This window comes from Ascaphus truei, chromosome 1, assembly GCF_040206685.1.
Source record: "Ascaphus truei isolate aAscTru1 chromosome 1, aAscTru1.hap1, whole genome shotgun sequence".
Taxonomy (NCBI): Eukaryota; Metazoa; Chordata; class Amphibia; order Anura; family Ascaphidae; genus Ascaphus; species Ascaphus truei.
The window spans coordinates 16609411-16632233 of record NC_134483.1 but is presented as its reverse complement, the minus strand read 5'-3'; the positions used below and the strand labels follow the sequence as shown (position 1 = coordinate 16632233).

At 40.7% G+C, this 22823-nt stretch overlaps 1 protein-coding gene across 3 annotated transcripts in view; it reads right to left on the bottom strand.

The window, feature by feature from the left end:
- Nucleotides 1-618: 618 nt before the first annotated feature.
- Nucleotides 619-22823, bottom strand: part of KIF24 (kinesin family member 24) — a 67520-nt gene continuing 45315 nt past the window's right edge. For all 3 annotated transcript variants that reach the window (XM_075582640.1, XM_075582649.1, XM_075582658.1), the window contains 10 exons: nucleotides 20911-21008; nucleotides 19617-19832; nucleotides 18786-18873; nucleotides 17583-17704; nucleotides 13746-13851; nucleotides 13092-13163; nucleotides 11763-11872; nucleotides 7664-10057; nucleotides 5335-5428; nucleotides 619-3926 (listed from right to left, as the gene is read on the bottom strand). In XM_075582640.1, coding sequence (XP_075438755.1) covers nucleotides 3786-3926; nucleotides 5335-5428; nucleotides 7664-10057; nucleotides 11763-11872; nucleotides 13092-13163; nucleotides 13746-13851; nucleotides 17583-17704; nucleotides 18786-18873; nucleotides 19617-19832; nucleotides 20911-21008 — 3441 coding nt within the window. In that variant the 3' untranslated portion in view covers nucleotides 619-3785. The remainder of the gene's footprint in view (nucleotides 3927-5334; nucleotides 5429-7663; nucleotides 10058-11762; nucleotides 11873-13091; nucleotides 13164-13745; nucleotides 13852-17582; nucleotides 17705-18785; nucleotides 18874-19616; nucleotides 19833-20910; nucleotides 21009-22823) is intronic.

Below are 22823 nucleotides of genomic sequence, written 5' to 3'. Positions count from 1 at the left end.
GTGCCGCTAAAGTAAGCCCCTAATCTTAACCCTAATACTAACCGTACCCCTTACACTAAAACCCCTATAAATTAATTTACCTTATTGGCAAAATGGCCGGCGGCTGAATGTCAGTGGGCAGCCGAATGCTGGTGCTGACTTTGTCACAGCAAAAAGGCCACGACCAAATGTCCGATTACCTACTGTCATTTGTATGAGGCGAGGAAACTCCACCTGCACAATGACACTGATCTCTGCTCATCGTACTTTTCTTCTAGGCTTGTTAGTAGCCGGTGACGCTCATTTTAAGAGACTAGGCGGACACAGCACCCTAACGTGCCCGGGAGTGCTGGTTGAATTGTTGTTGCGATACGGTGTGGTCCCTAAATAAGCTACAAATAACTTGCATGACACTGTGCTCTCTGTATCCCACACGGGACTTCCACAACCCAGCATGGCCATCTTACTGTATCCCACTAAACACACGCGGTCCTTGTCCAAGTTACCAGCTCCCACTGTACCTGACCCTGCGCCTTATAGCAATGAACTGCGTACAAGAAAGTCACTTCCGTGGCTGGAATAAAATTGTACCATTTGTTTTTTTATTAAAGAAGCAAAAACAAAACAATTTTTTTAACCTTTCTGTTTTGTATAAACTTTTTTTTTTTTACCAGTGATATGTAAATACAAGTAAGGGACAAAAGTACATCAATAAATAAATAACATTTTGTTTAAATGTAATAGAGCCCTGGGTTACATTACTGCTTTCCCACCACTTGCTGTCCTTTCGCAAGTGCTTGCATCTGTTGCACTGATTATTTTTGTTTTAATGAGCTTCCAAGTTTTGTAACTGAGCAGAATGTAATTTATGCTTTTACTAGTGAAATTAAATGCTTTTCCTGAAACACGTGAATGATTGACCAAGTCTTTAGAAAACCATTAGATTAGATTTATGAGTCAATTCTACCCAGCAACTTAAAGCTAAAACAAGTTTTTGAGCATATAGTGAAGACCAAAAGTTGACAAAAACCATGGTCTATCATCTGAGTGGGAATGGCAGAAATAATTGTACCAACCTCTCTGTTTTGATACACGCAAACTAACATGCTCGATTCTACTCACACCTCTTCCTTTCCAAGCTCATGCAAGGGAGGAGGCAGATCGTGCAAGAGAGTGCCCAGTATCTCCCTGAAGGACTGAAATCCATCATTGCAAGCTCTCTGGTCATTCAATTGTAATTATAACTTATGGGTTATTCACTGTAGTGTGTTTGTGCCCATATCAATGGGAGTTTCCTGTGCATTAGAGCCTCATCAGCACTAACGCCCTTTCCTACAACCTGTAACGTCTCCTTACTACAACACGTGACCTTGGACATGCTGTATAACAAATTACAAAAATGATGAACTCATCAGGCAAAACCTGTTTAACCTGTGACCCGCAACCCAACTATCACTGTCTGCCTTGGACTCATTGGTGACTACTATCAGGATATGTTTTGCATGGACACTAGTAAAGCCTTATTTCCAATAGGATGAATCAATTTAGTATTTTCATAACCATACTCCTGATTGCCAACAATGAATGTTCAAGTGTGGGCTGTCACTTAATTTATAGAGTATGTTGTACAGAGAAGCTGCTACCAACTAAAATACATTAATTTGTGATTTAATAGGGTAATTTTGTGTATAGCAGCAAGGTTGCTAAGCAAAACTAGATTGGAACCGTTAAGGTGAATATGAATGGCTCTTCCGTTATTGTAGCAGTTCTAATGGTTCCTCTACTTTCCCATTGTGATTGTTGCAAATGTATTCCTCATTGGCTAAAGATACTTCAGGAAAACCGGCTGCCAAAAAGTGCAAAGTTATGGAGAAACATACAGAAATACATCTCACTAAAATGTCTTAGTTGTGTAAAGTGTGTTTGGGATGAAACTATTTTTCACGGTTGTCGAGTTTACATTTGACATACATGATAAAAAAAAGTGCACAGTAGTAATACAAAAGCTATATCTTGACACATGAATGTGCCCGTTTTTTTTTTAAATCTTTAATAAAGCACATAAGATACTGAACGCCATTTCTTTTTCTTTACATATTCTAAACAGCCAGAGCGCTTTTTCGTACTCAGACATCCTGTAGTTTCTGCACTTGATTGATTTCAAGACTATTTTCAACAGCATCACTGCGGCAACAGGAAGAAGTACCATGGTGAAGTGGATCCTAAAAGCAAAGAGCAATCCATGCAATATCCTACCTGTTTTATGTATAAATAAACCAGTTCTATAATATTAAATAATACTTGCTACCTTTTTTTAATTTAAACATTCAAGTCAATGCCATTTTTAATTAGTTTTAATATACTGAGCATCTTTTGAATTCTACAGCAGGTTTAGCCCCCCTCCCCAGCAGTGCAAGATATTTGTAACACTTTCCTGTTTGTGATAATTTGTTGCCAATATTCCCAGCAGTTTCAGCTACAAACTGTAACAATACGTCATGTTATCCTAGTAATATAAGGATAGATTGTAGCTGCTGAGTTACACTGACTGAAGGATTGATTGAAAGTGAAAGTCAGTGAACCTTGATAATCAGGATTGTGTCGATTGGTCACGGGAGAACAAATCGATCGGCAGCTTAGGTAATTAGTTTTCAATAAAAGGTAATGAAATGCTGCATATATTAAAACATTTTTTTATTTTTTGTAGCTGCTTGGATTACCTCCAAGTACGATTTATACTTAGAAGGAACGGTGAGGCTGGATATCTATAGAGATACTCCGAATCATTGCATCACAGTACAAGGAATGGACGATGAAAAATTCTTCTCAATATCTACATACATAACTGTATATTAAGGTGTGTGTATATAAGCTTGTTAGGGTGTAACCAAAATGTCCCTCCCTGATCATGAATATGCATCACCACGGGTGTGCAAACTTTTGCAGCTGTGCCCCCCTGCCTGCTGCCCCCAGTGGTCGCGCCCCCTTACCTCAGTTCCCGACGACAAGTGACACCACAGGATCATGTAACGCCACTTGACCCCGCCGTGTTGCCATGGCGGCACGTCAACAGCCATCTGAATCTCGGTAAGTAATAGGTTGCAGAAGCCTCACGCGATCCCCTAGCATTTAATTTAAATGCTGTGGGGAAGAGCGCGGGGCCTCTGCAACCACCGCGCCCCCCTACAAAAAAATCTCACGCCCCACCGTATACACTATCTTTATTTCCAGACACTCAAAGCTCCTTGTGCTCAATAATGTACATTTATATGGGTCTGATTTGAAAACTCTTAGAATGTGAAAATAACATTTCAGGCATTGCGTCATTCTTCATCGTCCTTTAACCACACTAACAACAATTAACAGATTTATAACTTATAGTAAATGATTCTCAAATGGTATTATTTTTTTTTTTTTTTAACCTCCACCGAGGGATGCTGTCACTTTGTATTGCTTTATATTACTCCCAAAGCACACCGAAAAGTGCCTTATTCTCAAAAAAGAAACTGGTAGACTGCAATTTAATAAACACATCAATTTCTCCAAATTCGGTTTTCGGTTTTCAATTTGCTGCAAGTTGTGACACATTTTCAATGGCCCGGCCTTGGGGCTTTATAAATGTAACACTGCTTGACAGTTCAATACCAGAGTCTGTCATTTATACAGTATATACAGTAATAAGCGAGATGAGACGTCCGAGGTCTTGATTGCTCATTTTGGGCCAGTAACTGGTTCGTTGGCCTAAAGAAGTCTAGATTACTTTGAGGCCAAGTGCAGACACTCCTATTGCTGCCATGAAACAAAAACTAATGAGTAGAAGTCCTGTCTGCTGCCTCCTCTGTCTGAGGACAAGCCATGAAGCGCTGAAGCTGATCTCTCATGCTTTGGATGCACTTAGACTTGAGCACCATGATTTCATCCAATTTTGTCACATATTCCTTAAAATCCTGTAAAAACAAGAACAATGATAAAACTAATATGCAGAAATGGATGCGCAGAGGGCTCAAGCAACCTCTTCTACACCAGTGGAGCCAGCAGCTCTCTGCGAAAGAAAGAACTGCAAGAGAGTGGCATGCGGGCGTTCATCTCAATAAACACGCAAACATACATACAGAGGAAGCACATGCCAGTTCCCATACTAAACTATATTTTAACGCCAGCAGCTTATATTCTCAATCAGCCTTCCCAGTGCCAGTCACTTGTAAAGTTAAAGCAACCATTCTCCCACAGGACTTGATTAAAAAAAAATAAGACAATGAAAATGTAATGAAACATACAAACACGTACCAAAATCATGTTTTACTCGGCAAAATGTCAGTGCTTAAAGGGACCACAAACCTTAATAAAGCGTGCATTATACTGTATGTATGAAAGCTTCATACATGACAGTTATTTGTTTGGAAGTATAATGCATTGCGTCACTATGAATCCCCAATTGATACGATTTAAATGAAAACAGAATTATGTGGGGACGGGGGAGGGTTATTTATAACTAGTGTTTGTAAATATCAGTTATTAATACAAATAATATTATAATAGCCAATACTTTTTTGTAGCCTTTATAATGAAACATCTGTGCTGCGTCACATACATTTTTGGTTGATACACAGCAACGTAATTCTGTGCTAGCACTTTGTACTTCTAAATCCTAAATCTACATTATTTTTTTAGTAAATACCACTAACATCTGAATGCCTAGGGCAGTCCATTTCTGTGCACCCAACAGAAACAACAACAAATACATAATTTTCACATTTAAAAGGCGCAGCTTGAGACATTTTCGGTTAGTACGTAGACACATACAAGCGGCATTTAAAGAGATTTCTGTGCTCCAATTTGTGCCAAAAAGCCGTTTACAATGTATAGTACAGAAGCCTCCGTGTTTCTCTCTCTCCAGTGTCTCTTGGCCTATTGTTTTAAAGCAGGATCTGTGGTCAATATGACCAGTCTTTTGCGGGGGAGGGGGGAGATAGGTTAATTACCACCTTGGTGGTACCCCACCAGTGGCCCTACCCTGGTAACCTCACCTCCCCTCTTCCAGAGGAAAAAAAGAAAAGCATTTTCTTCTTCCAAGATGATCAACAGGCAGTTGGTGTCTGAATTAGTACTGGGGACGTCATCCGTTGCAATTACCCGAATAATTCCCCAACAGTTTCCTGTTGGTGTCAGTCTTGTTCTAACCCAGGTAGGCCTGGGCTGGACAAATTTGAGGAGAACAAGTGTGTGCTGTTTAAGAAGAAACCGAACCTGGGTGTACTTAGTGAGGGATCGCAATACACAGCAGAAATCCCTCATTATTTACCAGTAATAGAGCCCAAGTGTAGGGCAACACAAAACGGCTTTAAAGGCACTTACTAATTTTGGCATCTGGCTAAGTAGAAGTTTCTCCTCTGTGCACAAAGCGGTCATTCCATTCAGCTGCTCACGGTGTGCTTGGACCACAAGCTGCCTGAATTACATACAATGACAGAAGACACAGGATTATAAACAGAAGGGGTGGGGGCAGGCGAACTATAGGGTGTCAGGAATGGAGAAAGAAAACACACGCATGGAAGTGTCATGAATCATTAAACTTATTGCTAATTAGTTACTAGATTACCGATACCACATTGTTTAAAAGCTGAATCTCCACTAAATATGCCTCTTTATTTGGGGGAGGTGGAATTACAGCCATGGGATATCTCCCTACTGCAGAGGTTCTATACAGGAAGCCGCTAAGCTCTGTTAACTCAGTGCTCATAATGTGAGTTTCTGATTATGATAACATTATGTTATGTTCTCTGAGGGTAATGCCAATCCAGAAAGGAGACAGACAGATACAGAAGAGACAGAAGAGACTGCATCACCCTGAGGAAGGGACCGAAACGTTGGTTTATGATGTACCACTTTCACTAAACACACTTTTTTTCTCAAATACCCCCTTGTGTGCCGTCTCTTGATTCCGGATTCCAAACGGTATCGTATAACACACATATACAGTTGTGTGAAAAAGAAAGTATATCCTCTTTGAATTGGATGGTTTTACATATCAGGACATAATAACAATCCTCTGTTCTTTAGCAGGTCTTAAAATTAGGTAAATACAACCTCAAATGAACAACAACACATGACACATTACACCGTGTCATGATTTAACAAAAATAAAGCCAAAATGGAGAAGCTGTGTGTAAAAAACTAAGTACACCCTTACTGCTTCCATAGGAATTAAGATGCTAAGTAGCAGATAGGTGCTGCGAATCAAATGCCCTTGATTAATTGATCATCAGCAAATGTGACCACCTCTATAAAAGCTGAAGTTTTAGCACTTTGCTGGTCTGGAGCATTCAGGTGTGTGTTAACACAATGCCAAGGAGGAAAGACATCAGCAATGATCTTAGAGAAGCAATTCTTGCTGCCCATCAATCTGGGAAGGGTTATAAGGCCATTTCCAAACAATTTATAAAGTCCATCATTCTACAGTGAGAAAGCTGGCAAACGGCAGCTGTAAGGTTCCAATGAAGTCCTCCTCCTCATACCAACACGTTGCTTTTTTGACGTGTTGACATCACCATTGAGAGACAGAGTTAGTATGAGGAGGACTTGCACTGGAACCTTACAGCTGCCGTTTGCCAGCCACTCACAGTCGCGACCGGGAACTCCGTGGACTGCAACTAGGGCTCCACATCGCCAGAGACGGCCCTATTCGGACAAATATTCCAACGGGACCTGACGGCATACCCCCCGTGTACCGGCACCGGACTGACACTACACTCCAAATCGGTGACGTCTCCTCTACAGAGATATAGCTATTATTTTTTAAATCATACTTGAAAACGAGAGGTAACTCTCAATGTATTACTTCCTGGTAAAACATTTTATAAATAAAATAAATTATTCACTGTCCTCTTGTGAGTGCAGGTCCTAGAGACTGTCTCATTTTAAACTTGATTACATTTGTTGTCACAGAGCTACGTTATGGAGCTTGCGCTTCTTTTTTTCTTTTAGGTATTTTTATGATATGGCAACCTCATCTTTGAAGCTGCAGTTTGCTCCATTGAGATCATCAACTGGATTTCAGACTTTACGTTTATTTATCCACACCTAAACTGGTATGAAACACATTCACTTTTGTATGTACAGTACTTTATCAATTTACACATGTATGGAACACTTTATTGATTTAAATTATCACTTTAGCACATAATTATTTAGTGGCCCTCATTGCCCTTATACATATTGTTCACTTTATTATTTCGTTCACCAGTACATCCAATAGCCCTACTTAACTGTTTTGTCAATATATATATATAAAATCTACTCGCCACCTAGTACCACTTGTGTGCTGCTTGGGCCAATAGGAGCTCGCCACGATGTTAAATCCACTCGCCCAGGGCGAGCAAATGTATAGGTTTGTCGAACACTGTATATATATATATATATATATATATATATATATATATATATATATATATATATATATATATATATATATATATATACAAACACACATACACATCATTTAATGCAAGATTTAACGCAGCTCTATTGAAACAAATGGTAACGCGAGCATCATTTTCCAGAAGCAATAGTAAATGCGTTTTTTGATGCAATAACATCTGCTCTATCTGTATTTTAAGTAGTTATCATTCTTGTAAATTTCTACACCTTAAAAAGTAGCTTGCAATAGTAATTTGTAATAACGTACTGTGTTCTTTCACGGGCGCTCGCTTGTCGGCTCAACAGATCTGCGATACTTGTCTGGCTGCATACAGATGCCGTGCTTCTAGGGCTCTTCTGAGGCAATGTGTCAGCACAGCTTGAGATCTGTTCTTCTTTGACACTTCTCGGGGAAAATATACATTTAATGAGTTTCGTTTTAAGACGCTCCAATTCACTGGCTTCAAAGGGTAACTTGAATGAGTCTTCAAAACATTGAATCTCTACACTGCTGAGATTGGGCTCTGGTTGCCAAAAGTGACCCTCCCCAGGACGATTGCTGCTTTTATGTCGTACATTTGTGTTATTTTTACAAAGGTCCACTGGTGAAACATTCAAAATGCTTTTGTTTTTACCATCTCTGTGAGACACTGCGTTCTCGGGAGAATTATTGGGTTCTCTTCTCTCAAGTTCCTCCGGCTTCATACCAATTATGCTCTCCTCTGTATCAGCATCATAGTATTCACTAATCTGGTGCTCATTATATCTAGGTATGGCAAAGTCTAAAGTAGCATCCCTAATACTTAAGGAATCACTTGGCCTGGACTGTGGCGATGCCTTTAAATTAGGCTCTCTAGCAGAGCCTTTATCATCTAGCACCTCTTGGTTGCAGGATGGTGATGAACCTAATGAACTATTATAGCAATTTGAGCCATTGCATGCCTGTGGAAGCCACTCCTTTTCCCTGTGAGGGGAATTCTGCAGATTTAAAGCTTCGTCATATCTAAGCATCTGTTTGACAATCTGCGACATGTTCTTTCGAGTAGGTCTTTCATGAACAGGAACCCGTTGTGCATCTAGTTCCCAGGTGTCATCCAAATTAAAATTATTTGCACTATCCTCTGACCTTGTTTGTAACTCTTGATCCACACGGCCGAGGCCTGATTCCACTGACCAGTTATCCTGGAGAAGAGACACACTAAGAGGGGCCATCAGTCCAGAGGCAGAGTCTGAGGATGTGCTTGCAGCTTCATCATAATGTTCAACATTTCTTTCTTGTAAGCTTTGCACTTTTCCCATAGTTGTATCTGTTAGTGCTGCTCCAGAATCGGTTGTAGTAGGAGCAGATTGATCACCGTGTTCCTGTAATAAAGAGCAAACATTAGGATAAACACAGCTTTCCTTCTCATGTCTGTGAGTAGTTGATGTATACTTTATTTTCTTCAACTGACTTGTTAAGTCCTCCTGAGAAGAATAAGGTTTTTCAGGTGTATTATTGCTTTTTGATGAACCGCTTGCACTACTGGGATCTTCTCCTGAGCTCCAGAAAACGGGGTTCTCAGTGTGGTCCCTGTGTTCCACTGGTTCTTTGCTTCTTGAAAAAGCAGAACCATTTACACATCTCCAGCTATCACTTTGGTTGTAATCTGGTGCTTCTCTACAATTAAAGGACAGTGCTTGCTCCTGTTCTGTTGACTTTCCAATCTCTGCTTCTGGTGATCTCTGGTGAAGAAAAAATGAAAGCCTTTCACAGAATTCTTCTTTCCTTCCTTTCTTCTTTTGGTTGGATGCATATGAAAAAGAGTCTTCACTAAAATCACTGTCATCGAGGTCTTCAAGGTGCAATTTCTCTTCAACCTGTGAATATGAGGGAGACTTCGGGCTGCTGCTATCCACTCTAATCTCTTGTGGTTTATATCGGTCTAAACATTTTTCTAATGGTTGATATTGCAATTTCTGTTGGAGAATAGGTGGTTGTTGAAACTGCTGGTGGTAACACCGCAAATGTTGCTCCCTTTCCTTCTGATGTGGAAGGTTGCTTGTCCAACATTCCAAATTAAGGCTTGTCGGTCTGTTGCTAGGACCGTGATCACTACCAGAGGATGAGTTATTAATCCGGTCTCCAAAAAACAATCCAGCTCTTGAAACGATTTGCTTCTGCACTGGTTGTACAGCTTGTATTTTGTAGAATTTTGAAGGCTGCAGGTAACGTGTAAAATTATCTCCTAGGTTAATTTCTCCTGCCTCAGATGTATTATTGCTAGCAAGAGTCTTGGATGTAGGGTTTTTATCATGTAATGCTAGATCTTCGCTCTTCTTCTTCCCCCCACCGTTTCCCGGTCTTATAATTCCCTTAACTGGAGTGGTGTGATTGAGCCAAGCTTGGCTGGGATTTCCCTTCAAAGCATGCGACTTTGTGTAAGCTTTTGGAGTGGATGAGAGAGGAATATTGGTGGGGTGGAAGACAGATGGGTATGGCTTGAATTTTGCTGGATTTGAGGTAAAAGTGTTCTGTAATCCCAGTTTTACTTTCTTTGGTGAGATTTTTTCTCCGAGCACAGAGGGCGAGCTCTGCATACGTTTTGGAGATAAGCAGGTAGTAGCCCGGGCACGATTGGAACAAGGTGTAGTGCATTTCATTCTCTTTTTCAACTCTTTAACCCTGAAAAGGATAAGTGTATGGTAAACAGCTAAGAACACTACCAACTCATGCCATAGAACTATAATGCCAAGAAGTTAAACATGATGCAAAAATCCATATGAAAGTTCAAGGTCAGTTACCTTAGTGGGGCATCGGGACATACAAACAGCTACAGAAAAACAATCTTACACAGGACTGTACCTACTCGGGCATTCAAGTGGCTTGAAAATGGTCACTATGCCTATAAATTAATAGGCAAGATAAACAGATGTGCTCACCATTAACACAACAGGATTTTTTTGTTGCAATGGTATATAATGCTTTATATTGCACCAAATTAAGCACAAGTTATGTTGTCCTTGAGAGAATATCTTTTTTTCCCTCCAAGAATATTATTGATCTTTAATTAAATACACAGATTTTATTTTATTTTTTTACAAGCTCAAGACATTTTGATTCTTGGTATAGTAGAAGACAAAAATAAAAAAAAACCCTTTTCAAATTATATACGAAAATAATCTAATTACTGTGCAACGGTGCATGCCATTACAGAAAATATCATATAGTACAGATTGATCAATATCTTCAGAATGTTTATATATATTTTTTTTAAACACACAATATATAGATATATAATATCTATTAGTCTATTAAGATGGTTAATAGAAAACAGAGAAAAACAAGAAAGAAGTGCAACGAGGGATAGGGGAAGTAGAAAGTAATGTATGGACAAAAAAAGCAATATATTAAAAACTCACATATAGTTTTGAAAAAAGCGACACACCCGCTGTCTCCATCACAGTATAACAGTGTCTGGCTGATAAGTGTTCTATTTCTGGCGGTGAGGATCTAACACAGAACCACACAAACAACTGCTTAACCAAGTCTCTTGTAGGGCGGATAATCGGCAACCTCGTGGAGACACTGGTTAGGCGATGTCACTGCGTGGTAATTAGACAGCACCTACCCTTTTCGCCCCCTGACGACGCATATGACGTGAAATGCACCATTGCCATCGAATTACCACGCAGTGACATTGCCTAACCAGTGTCTCCACGAGGTTGCCGACTATCCGCCCTACAAGAGACTGGGTTAAGCAGTTGTTTGTGCTGGATCCTCACCGCCAGAAATAGAACACTTATCAGCCAGACACTGTTATACTGTGATGGAGACAGCGGGTGTGTCGCTTTTTTAAAAACTATATGAGTTTTTAATATACTGCTACTTTTATCTATAAATTACTTTTTACTTCCCCTATCCCTTGTTGCGCTTCTTTCTTCTTTTTTCTGGTTACGTTTGCCCTGTCGATCGCGGGAAGTTTTGGAGCAGCAATAGGGATTTTTAGTGAATGTCATGATATTTGGAGCCCTAGATTCAGCGTGGGGCTTTTTGCTCTAATAGAAACACAGGCCTGTGTTTTAAAGTCTCTGGTATACTATATGCATCATTTGTTGTAAAAAATAAAACAATAAAGGAAACAATTGATTTACTGCCACAAGACCCTCACAAGAGCAAGGTCAGTACTGTGGCTTACATTCGATTCTACCACCATCAGATTCAGATGGACTGGTCTAAAGGCCGTGCATTTTTTTTTTACTGATCAAAAAGAAAGGACTTTTTTAACGAAATCAAAACCGCATTATAAGTAATTGTATCATATTATCTCATTAAACAAACATTATTTATTGCTTATTATTTTTTGCTTTTTTATGCTTTCCCCACTCACCTGTCTGCATAGCGCAAGGTATTTAGTGTGTGTTCAGTTGCGATGTGACTTGGCGATACATTAGCTATCATACATGTCTTGGAGTTTCCGATAAAAGAGTCCTTCAATACCTGCGGAGGGGAAAAATAACTGGTATCACACAGGTAGTGTAGATTTAACATGACCATTCACATATAAACACCTTACATGTATATAATACAGTGTTATTGATGCATGCTGGAAATAAATGACAATAAAGTACTTGTTCCGGCGTCTCTGGCATTGAACGTTCAAATGGTCACATCATGTGTATGATCTCTTCTATAGGAAATCCTTGGAGATTTTTTAGCCGGCTGCATGAAAGGGGCAGCCCCTTCCAGGAGCAAAGTGAACTAATGACAGTGACATGTGTAACAGGATCTATCGGTGTAACGGACACCATTATAAAACCCAACAAGTAAACGTTTAAAAAAAATAAATATCAACTTTTCATGTCTGCAAAAACCATTTCATATTATGCGGTTACCATGGAATCTATAGCTAATCTTCTTTGTAAGTCTGTTTGTAAACCAGCGTATCCATATAAATGGTTCATTCAGACTGTATTAGATATTTACAAAAGTATAACTGCGAATAAATTGGGTAAGTGTGATAACAAACACATATATTCAAGTGAAGTAAATTCAGTGATATGTCACAGAGTAAACACAATATAGAAATGGATTACTCTTATAAAGTGCAACCAATGTGATATCAATTGATAAAACGTGGAAAATGGGTTAAATAAACCTGACAAAGCTATGGTTTGCTGCTCGTCAGATGTGATGGCTCAACATGACAGATGGAAACATGAAAAGAAAAAAGACAGCGTACGACTCATAGTGTAAAAGTATATATTTGTCACATTGGATGTTGCTCTGGACTTCTTAGTTTCTTGTTTTTTACATATTTATCTACAGTAAATGTGTCAGATGTCTCTCTACTGTACAGTCGGGTAGGAAAGAATTCCGCTGCCTTACAAGTACAAATAATATTGCATAAAACAAAAAGTGTAAAATACACCGGAGGAAAGCAACCAACAAGGTAACTCATGGGTCGGTGATTGTGTTATAACACAGGTGTCCTTTTATGTCAGGAGGCAACTTCTGCGATATCAACTTAATATTAATCATGTAAAAGTTTTTACGGGATCAGTCTTATGTTTACAGAGCATATGTTTGTATTTAAAAATAGCCTTTAAAAATGAATGTGGCAAACTTTAGGTATGGATCAGAACGTAGGATGTGACTGCATGCCGCTAACAAATCATTCAGTGTAAGACCCCCAGCATGAGGGTCCGAATGCATTTACCTGAGTAAGTTTGCTTTGTCGGAAGGGAGTATGAGCTTGCTCCTGGTCCAGTGCACGGATACACTCTTTCAGCTAAAAGATCAATACAACAATATATGTACGAAACGCAATCCTGTAAAGCATCATTAGTCGTAGATGTGGAGACCTTGTTTAAAAACCCAGTTAGGCATATTTGTGCTTCCAGTTTGCCTATTTGACATAAATTAGCATAACATAATCTGCATTGTATTCCTAAAATACAAGAAAGCCACTCACAATGGTCAGACTAGGTGGGCCAAGTGATTCTTATTTGCAGTCAAGTTCGATGTAAAAGTTTAAAGTCTAAACCACCTCCAACGTATAAAAGTTCAGATTCCCTTAATAAGACACGGAGGTTAAGTACTATCCTCAACCTGTTGGAAGTAGATCCTCACGAGGTCGGTAAATTCAAATAGGTAGAAAACTAATGGAATGGAAAGATTGCACTGCTAAGCATCCAAAGCATATACTGGCTAAATTCACTACAATATCTCATTATTAATTAATAATGTGTGTATTATTTGGTGACGATATATGGCCATATGACCCTGCTAAAATGTGTCATTATCGGAGTTCCAGAGACAAAGCATCTACAGTACAAACCTAAGGGAACAAAGAGAGGATTTAGAAACTTACAGCAAGAAGACTCTGATTTATTTCTGCACCTTCGATTTTGGTTTGTTTATCAGATTCTCTGGCATCAGATGCCCTCTCACTGCCAGCTAAATCAATGAATGACATCCTGCAAAACACAGAAATATTCTTAGAGTGCAAGCTGCAATCCCAACTTTGTTTGTCATTTGTTTATGTTAGAAGACCAGGGAAAGGGAAACAGGGAACCCTCGCTACACCCTGTATACAATGACAAGGGAAGGTGCTGCTCTGGGTAACAAAGTATACGGACCCAAGAAGAAACAGAATCCCAGCATTGACAGCACTCAGTTCCCTGTGATGTAGATGAGAAGTGTAGGTGGTTAAAACAACTTTAATTGTAGCAACATAAAAAAAAATATATAAATGTCAAAGCTTTATAAGTGACTGACTGACTGTATGTCGCAAATGACGCTTCAAAGATTAAAAGTGGATTGCCCAAAAGATTGCATTGATAAAGCGTCCAAGCGAAACGTATGTCGGCAAGCTAGCGATGTCCAATAGATATGACGTCAGAGGTACAGTAGTTAGACCGTAACCAGGGTGAACATAAATCCAATCCTCCAGTACACACATACAAGCGATATTTTGTACTCTTGTTTTTAGACTCTGCTTATTTCTAGGGGGAACCGGGATACGAGAATAGTTATCATAAGTTCACGTTCCTCATGTTTGCCTCATTATATACTTACTTTAAGGTAGCAGCCACCCAATTGGGGTCTGCACGATTCCCGGCTTGGTCTCGCTACATACAGATATACGATCGGGTGCACTGATAATCACAGCAGGGAGATCCAGTTATGTCCTGGATGACGGCTAACTATGCCATGCCTTGGGAACGCTGAAAGTGCCATAAGCGCTCTATCTACCAGATAAATCTCAGTAAGGGCAAGGCAATACAGCAGCTGGTAATATCTCCATTGCTCGGCTACCGTATTTGGCTAAATATGCAGAGACACGGGAACACTAACAGCGCCATAAGCACTGTATATACCAGATAGAGCTCATTAAGGATATTCTGGGCTAACAATAGCCAAAGGCATTACAGCAGCTGGTAATATCTCCATTGCTTGATTACAGTACATGGGGACACTAGATACATTTGCCCACGCACAATCAGGGATAACTGATCACAGGTGCCACTCATGGATATTGCTGCTCCGGCTACGTATAGCGGATTAAGGCTTACTAGTACAGCCAAAGATTGCCAAAGTATGCTCTATGTCCATAAATGCACCACAGCTGTACCAACGGCTTAACAGAGATATATGCATATCCTTGCACCCATAAGAGTTATTGCCTATTATTGCTACCTTTAGGTTTACAAGATAGATGACAGATTCTGTCAGATGAATCTTCGCCTCACATAGCTCATAAACTGATCAAGCACTCCAAGTGCTGATCTAGAGCACTGCAGCATCTCACAATCTCCGCTTGAGGCGGACATCTTTTGGGCAATCCACTTTTAATCTGTGACGCGTCATTTGTGACATACACATTCAGTCACTTATAAAGCCTTGACATTTATATATGTTATGTTGTTACAATTAAAGTTGTTTTAATCACCTACATCACAGGGAACTGAGTGCTGTCAATACTGGGATTCTGTTTCTTCTTGGGTCCGTGTACATTTGTTTATGTTACCTGAATCAGCAGTCCACCGATCTCTGGTTCCCAATATATTTGACGGGGGGTTTTTTTTGTCGATATCCGACACACACATGAAAATAAATCTAGAAATGTAACAGTGGGGTCGCCAGTAGAGCCGCAATGTTAGCCACAAAGTCATTGGAAGGTTGGCTGCCACCGCAGTGAGGCTCATCCCTGTGGTCTCCACTGGGCAAAACTGCCAATATACCTCAGGAACTCGGGGTCCCTGAAAATTGGGGGGAGTGCGGATCGGCTCCAAGGGACAACCTGACTTAAGTTGTATTTTAAAAAACACGAGCAGCACGGGCGGCTGTTTTAAAGTCGCAATCATTACTAAATTAGCACTTTTTTTTTTTTTTTAAATTGGGAACAGAATTGGAACTGGAATGGTCCTCTGTAGCTGAAAAGGGATTGCTGTTTTTAAGTTGACATTGGTATCACATTTGTTTTTTCTCTACTTTGGTGAAACAGACAGTTAAACTCTGTGCAGTCACTGTATTATAATGTGAGTTCTAACGCTCTAGATGGATTCTATGCACTAAGACAGGTGTGACCAACTCCAGTCCTCAAGGGCTACCAACAAACAGGTCAGGTTCTCAGGATATCCCGGCTTCCGCACAGGTGGCTGAGTCAATGACTGAACCACTGATTGAGACACCTGTGCTGAAGCAGGGATATCCTGAAAACCTGACCTGTTGGTGGCCCTTGAGAACTGGAGTTGGCCACTCCTGCAATAAGACTAGGTTGTTTATTTCCCATCAGAATTGGAGAGACCCATCAGCAATGAAGAAAGGAAAACAATGCATTTAAATATTGATCCCTGTGAGAGAGTGAAGAGTTCTCTGTTCAGGCTCAGGATACCATACCCTGTCAGATCTCCTAAGCGGTGTCAAGTAAACTCCTCATTGAGCAGGGTTTAAAAGGCAGGAAGTCCCTGCCTGTCATTGCCCTAGAACCAGCAGCAGAGCAGGGTTACAGAGGATGTGCCTGTGACCCAACAGGTCACCCCCAGCACCACTCAAACCTCCGGGGGACCCAGGCTTCATGTTCCCAGTGGATCTGCCTGGGAACAGCGGGGATCCAGGCTTCATGTTCCCAGTGGATCTGCCTGGGAACAGCGGGGATCCAGGCTTCATGTTCCCAGTGGATCAGCCTGGGAACAGCGGGGATCCAGGCTTCATGTTCCAAGTGGATCTGCCTGGGAACAGCGGGGATCCAGGCTTCATGTTCCCAGTGGATCTGCCTGGGAACAGCGGGGATCCAGGCTTCATGTTCCCAGTGGATCTGCCTGGGAACAGCGGGGATCCAGGCTTCATGTTCCCAGTGGATCTGCCTGGGAACAGTGGGGATCCAGGCTTCATGATCCCAGTGGATCTGCCTGGGAACAGCGGGGATCCAGGCTTCATGTTCCCAGTGGATCTGCCTGGGAACAGTGGGGATCCAGGCTTCATGTTCCCAGTGGATCTGCCTGGGAACAGTGGGTATCCAGGCTTCATATTCCCAGTGGATCTGCCTGGGAACAGCGGGGATCCAGGCTTCATATTCCCAGTGGATCTGCCTGGGAACAGCGGGGATCCAGGCTTTATGTTCCCAGTGGATCTGTCTTTTAAGTAAAAGCAATCCTCCACTTAAAGAGTGACCATAATACTTTAGTCAGTTTAAGAACAAACTAAATTATATACAATTAATTTTGTTAGATCGGAAAAGCCTTTCACACTACATATGTAATGAGAGCACTCCAATATAGGCAATGTATAAAATGCTGCCCCCACCCAGAACTGAAGAAGTTAGATTTACTGATATTCAAGATCAGAATAGAAATGTTTTAGCATGCATTTCAATGGTAATAGGTAGTCTGGCACACAAAATTACTGTATGAGAAGATATCACCTGCCGGTGCCCACGGACAAAAGGGGGCAGTCCTGCAATGTCCCCAAGGAATCACATGTAGAAGGCAAAAGTCCAGGCACTCGGTCTTCAAAATAAGTAGTTTAATACAGCAGAAAAATCTGGATTTTTCTGCTGTATTAAACTACTTATTTTGAAGACCGAGTGCCTGGACTTTTGCCTTCTACTTAGCATGCATTTCAACCACATGTATGCATGATGCCGGGTTAATGATAGCCAATTGGGCTCCACGTAATGACCAAGCTTGGACAGTTGGCTTCTCACCTTCCAAGCTTCCTGTTTGCTGCATCCTTTATCTGGATCTGAATGATGGCATGAGAGCGGGAGGAATCAGAATTCACCCCGGTGGCCCCTGTGCTACGCTCCCTGCTGCCTTTGAGAATCATCTACACAAGAAAAGACATTAACAAGACCTGTGAAATCATTACATTCACCTCATCGAATAGTATACAAGACTGACACAAACGTAATCAGCATTGTGGCCAATCAGCAGATGAAATGGTTTAAGAACGTGAGAATATAGATTAAGATGAGAAGGTCAAATGTGCTAAAACATGAGGAAGAAATAGTGTTTACGTTTGCTAAGTGAATATGTTACCACTGCATATGGAAGGTATACAAAGCATGCAAAGCAGTATTGTACACCTGCCGCCTTGAAACTTAGTCATCGGAAAACTATGGTCTATATTTACTAAGTGGTGCTTTGCCATACGACACCTTTCAGCACTGCAAGCTGTCTTATGGCATAGCACTGCTTAGTAAATCCGGCCAATGTCTATATCTTGTATAATAGAATTAACTTTCCATTTAAAAATGTTAAAAGTAAAGCCAGGGAAGATTACACAATCCAAAACACACTTTATGCTGGGTATCAAATGGCAAACAAAAATATTTGTGGTGTACTCTGTCCAGTTTTCTGCATTACATGGTGGTGTTTGAGATATATCTGGTGAAAGGGAGCAAAATCCGAATGCAGCAATTGCAGAAGTCATTTTCAGCACTTGGGAAAAAAATAGCATTTTTTATGCACAGATGTTATTTACCAATGTTTCTTTACACTAGTAATAAAAATAAAAATGCAACGAGCCTTGTGTGTCTGTCAGGACAAAGCAGACACTAGATATGAATGGACCAAATTAAAAAGTTATACTCACTTTAATATCATATCAACACCACAAACCCGATGTTTTCATTATGAAATAAAATTACTTTCACAGAAAAAAATAAAATAAAACCAAGAGCAGGAAATAGAGGTAGAAATATTGCACACACAATTTTCCCCGCGGCATTTATTTATGTATATAAAAATTAAATAATGTTAAATGTAGTCCAACACAACATTAGGAACAGAATTCAATGCAGCACTTGAATCACTTTACTGCAAGAGCAACCTGCAGTACGACGAGTTGGAGGTCCCGCTGGCAGGGGAGAGTTTGGAAACTAAAGACAATGAAGCATAGTATTTACCTCTAGTAATAAGTCCACACTACTGACTTGAACTTCACGCAGGCCAACGATTTGTACTACATGTTTACCATCTTCTCTCGCAAAAAGCCTAAGTGAATATTGAATGAGAAAACAGCAAATTAGAAATGTATCACTATGAATTTATTTCCATTAAACACGATCCCTTATTCAAAGTATCAGCCAAGGTCTAGAACAGAAGTGCCTACTGTTTATATTCATATTATTTAAAGCAAAACCCCCTACTTGTTTTTGAAGAGGGAACTCGGAGGGGGGAGGGAGGTGAGCGGAGCTATTTTCAGCCCTGGGGACCCCTAGGTTTCTGCGATTCTTACCGGTGTAGTTACCAGGTTTAGATCTCCTTCCAGGGGAAGGAAAATGTCCACCAGATCACAGGCTAATAGGGAGCACTGACCTCTACAATAATGCCGCCCCCCCCCACAAAGCAACAATGGCAAGTCACCTGCAGCAGGTCTTTCCATTACAATCTCTGACAGAGGAAGCATGGTATAAAGGCCTTACTATTACGTATGGGACGTCAAAGCTGCAGCTATTCAGCTCACCAATGGTATGCTGAACTAAAACTAGACACAGATGGGTGGCACAATCTGCCACTCTTGATGTAATTGGGTCTTTAGGGTAACACGGATTAAGGAAATAAAGTCTGAACCGCTGAGAGTTCAGTGTTAAAAGGGCCCACAATGCATTGCACTTCAAATACTGATTGGGGTTAAGTGTCTGCCGACTGATCATTACATGACGGCTTGTTTAGAAGAGTGTATGTAGGCTGGGATAGCACGCATGCATGGAGCATGCAGGCTGAGAGTACTGTACCTTTTCCTGCCATTAAGCAAGTCGTACAGCTGCCCACAGTAGATTTCATAAAAACTGATCCACACTAAATAATCCTCCCTGGGCTGGGCTGACTCCAGCTGCTGGAAGATGTCTTTCGCAGCCAGAGCATAGAGCCCCGGGTTCTTCTGAGTACCGATCATGGTGTACGTCTTTCCCGCTCCTGTCTGTCCATATGCAAAGCACGTAGCGTTTCCTCTGCAAAAAAAGCATAAGTCGTGAAACCGTCATTCATCGGGGCCGTGTCTTCACGGTTACCATTGCAATAACAAATCTCTGAGGCAGTCGTTTTCAACTACTACAAGAACACAGAACCAGAGTAAAATATATTGCGAGTTTGAAGATCTCCCTAAATATTTACTGTAACTCCATGGAACCCCAACCACACTGATACTTTGCATGGAAAAAGACGATTGCTGTTAAATACAATTTTCTGTATTACAAACACATTATGCCAATATAGTATAACATTTCTGAAATAAAAGATTATTATGTGTCTTGAATAGTAATAGTTCTGCCCTTACTAACTTTTTTTCTGAAGAAAAACTTGGTATCACAGCTGAAAACTCCTGGATCTTACACAAAATATCTTTATCAGCTATTCGTGCTATTAAACTACCACATACATGGTGCTCAATTGACTGGTTACAAATCAGTGGTTATTATCTGTGCAGAATATGAAGCTCAGTAAGTTTTCGTTCTATAGCTCAGGGGTGCTCAACTCCAGTCTTTAAGCCCCCCAACAGGTCAGGGTTTCAGGCAATCCCTGCTTCAGCATAGGTGGCTCCATTTGTCCCTGCTTCAGCACAGGTGGCTCCATCAGTCCCTACTTCAGCACAGATGGTGCAGTCTTCAACTGAGCCTCTGATTGAACCACCTGTGCTGAAGCTGGGATACCCCGATTACGTGACCTATTTGGGGGGCTTGAAGACTGGAGTTGAACGCCACAGCTATAGATGGTATTATCAGATGTAATCAGCGCAATACAGTTTCAGAACCGAGAATATAAAATATAGAAGTTTCGACTAGCAATTTAAAAAGAAAAAATCAAACAAGTGTAAGTTACTGCATGGAGTTTGGTTTTTTTTACTGTAAAGGCGACTGCATACAGTATTTCTAAGGAAGCCAATTATAGTGTTAACTTCTTCAGTTTTATACTCTTTTTTGCGGCCTGCCCCTGTAACATAAGTTGTTGACTGTGCTTAAAAGTAATGGAATGGAGAACAGAAAAAAAAAAGCAAAAGAAAAAGAACCAAAATGAAACAAATCACTCTACCCGTTAAATATATGTTGAATGAGCGGGTGAGCGGTCTTCATGTATACATCCTGATTGGTGAACGCCTCACTAAAGACTTCATCAAAATAAAATACGTGCTGAAAAATAAAGATCATACATGGGATCATACATGGGATCATACATGGAATCATACATGGAATCATACATGGTGAAACTCGATTACTTAAAGAAAAAGATAATTAACAAAATGCTTCTAATGCTACATTTCCATATTCAAAGACCAACAGTAGGGAATTGGTGATCCTATTCTCAAAACCAGGAGAACACAATCAATTTTAACACAAGAGAGACAAACTTATTTTACAAGAACAAGAGTAACACCCTGTGCTCATTTGCATGTCATTACCCAGAATCCCTGGCTGCAGTGGAAGCAGTGTTTGCTAAGAGATAATGGGGAAAGGCAGGGTTGCATGCCTGTCTGAGACATGCAAATGGGATTTTTACTTATTGTTTTGTAATTTACATTCAAAAGATTGCCTCAATGTTAAAAATGGAGCACAAAGGAGGCTTACACGGAGCTGAAATGGACAAACGCCATGCAATGATGCCTAAGTATTAACTACAGTGTATGATATCGTGGGATGCATTACTAAGCAGACATTAAAGTGGGAGATTCTTGCCCTTGTCACAATCTTTTAGATCAGGGGTGGCCAACTCCAGTCCTCAAAGACCACCAACAGGGCAGGTTTTCAGGATATCCCTCCTTCAGCACAGATGGTGCAGTCTCTGACTGAGCCATCTGTGCTGAAGCACGGATATCCTTAAAACCTGACCTGTTGAGGGCTCTTGAGGACTGGAATTGACCACCCCCGTTTAAGATGAATAACACCGGATGGTGAAAGCAAACCGAAAAACAGCTGCATGGCTTATATCTCATTACCAAAAATCAAGGAGAAATGTGCGAGGGTGGGAGTGTTCGAAGTGGCTATTTAAGGAGGCAGAGATTCACATTGACATTACTTGGACTCAGATAGGAGGAGGATAATGTTACGTTAGGAGATGGTGGATTTGACATTATCCCATTTTCTGGTATTGGAGGAGCAAAGGGAAGTTGGGTTAAAGGAGAGTACAGGAGAGTACAATAACTAATAAATATGCATATAGCCGGCTTCAGGTCAATTGCAATATGCCATGTGAGCAGTGAACAACTAAGCAATAATCAAAATGATTATTCCTAATTATTTATTGTAAGAAAAACAAAACAAATATTATATTTAAAATCACCTCATCTTCTATCCACTGGTGAATTCATGAATGTAAATGCCAACATTTCAATCAGTAAATGCAGTTCCACATGGCAAATGAAACGTGTAAGTGGGAATGCACCTTAAATAGAGACACTTCACTGTGATGGAAAAAACTATTACAAATGTAACCCCACCTCTAAAGGGTTACCAGCATGGTTAGTGTGTACGGGCCACACCCTGTGTTGCCATGAGATAATGATATCACGTAGAATGACTATATTGGGGAGGGGAAGGTTCGAGATGGTTAGGTTCCAGGAGGCTAAGAGGAGAGGATCCTCGGGGAGGAGAGATAGAGATGGTCATAATATAATAGTGCAGACCAGACCCCCTTCAACTTTATTATGTTGTAGCTAGGGACAGTACCCTGGTTAAGTTAGGAACCCAGAAAACTAAGAGAGTCCAATATAAGCTTAGAAGTTTAAAAATGGCATGCCATAGAGGGCCTCCGTAACGAGGACTCCTGGGTGCCGGCAGTTCGGCTCTAACCACAGATCTGCATTAACAGTCCTCTTCAGCTGCAGATAAGTGTCAGTTCCCGCACAGACCAAACGGTATTGGGGGGTCACTTGTACAGGGCCCACTAGGATTCCTAATGGGTCTAGCATTACCGGGATGATACAGAGGGGTATCCCGAACAGAAAAAGG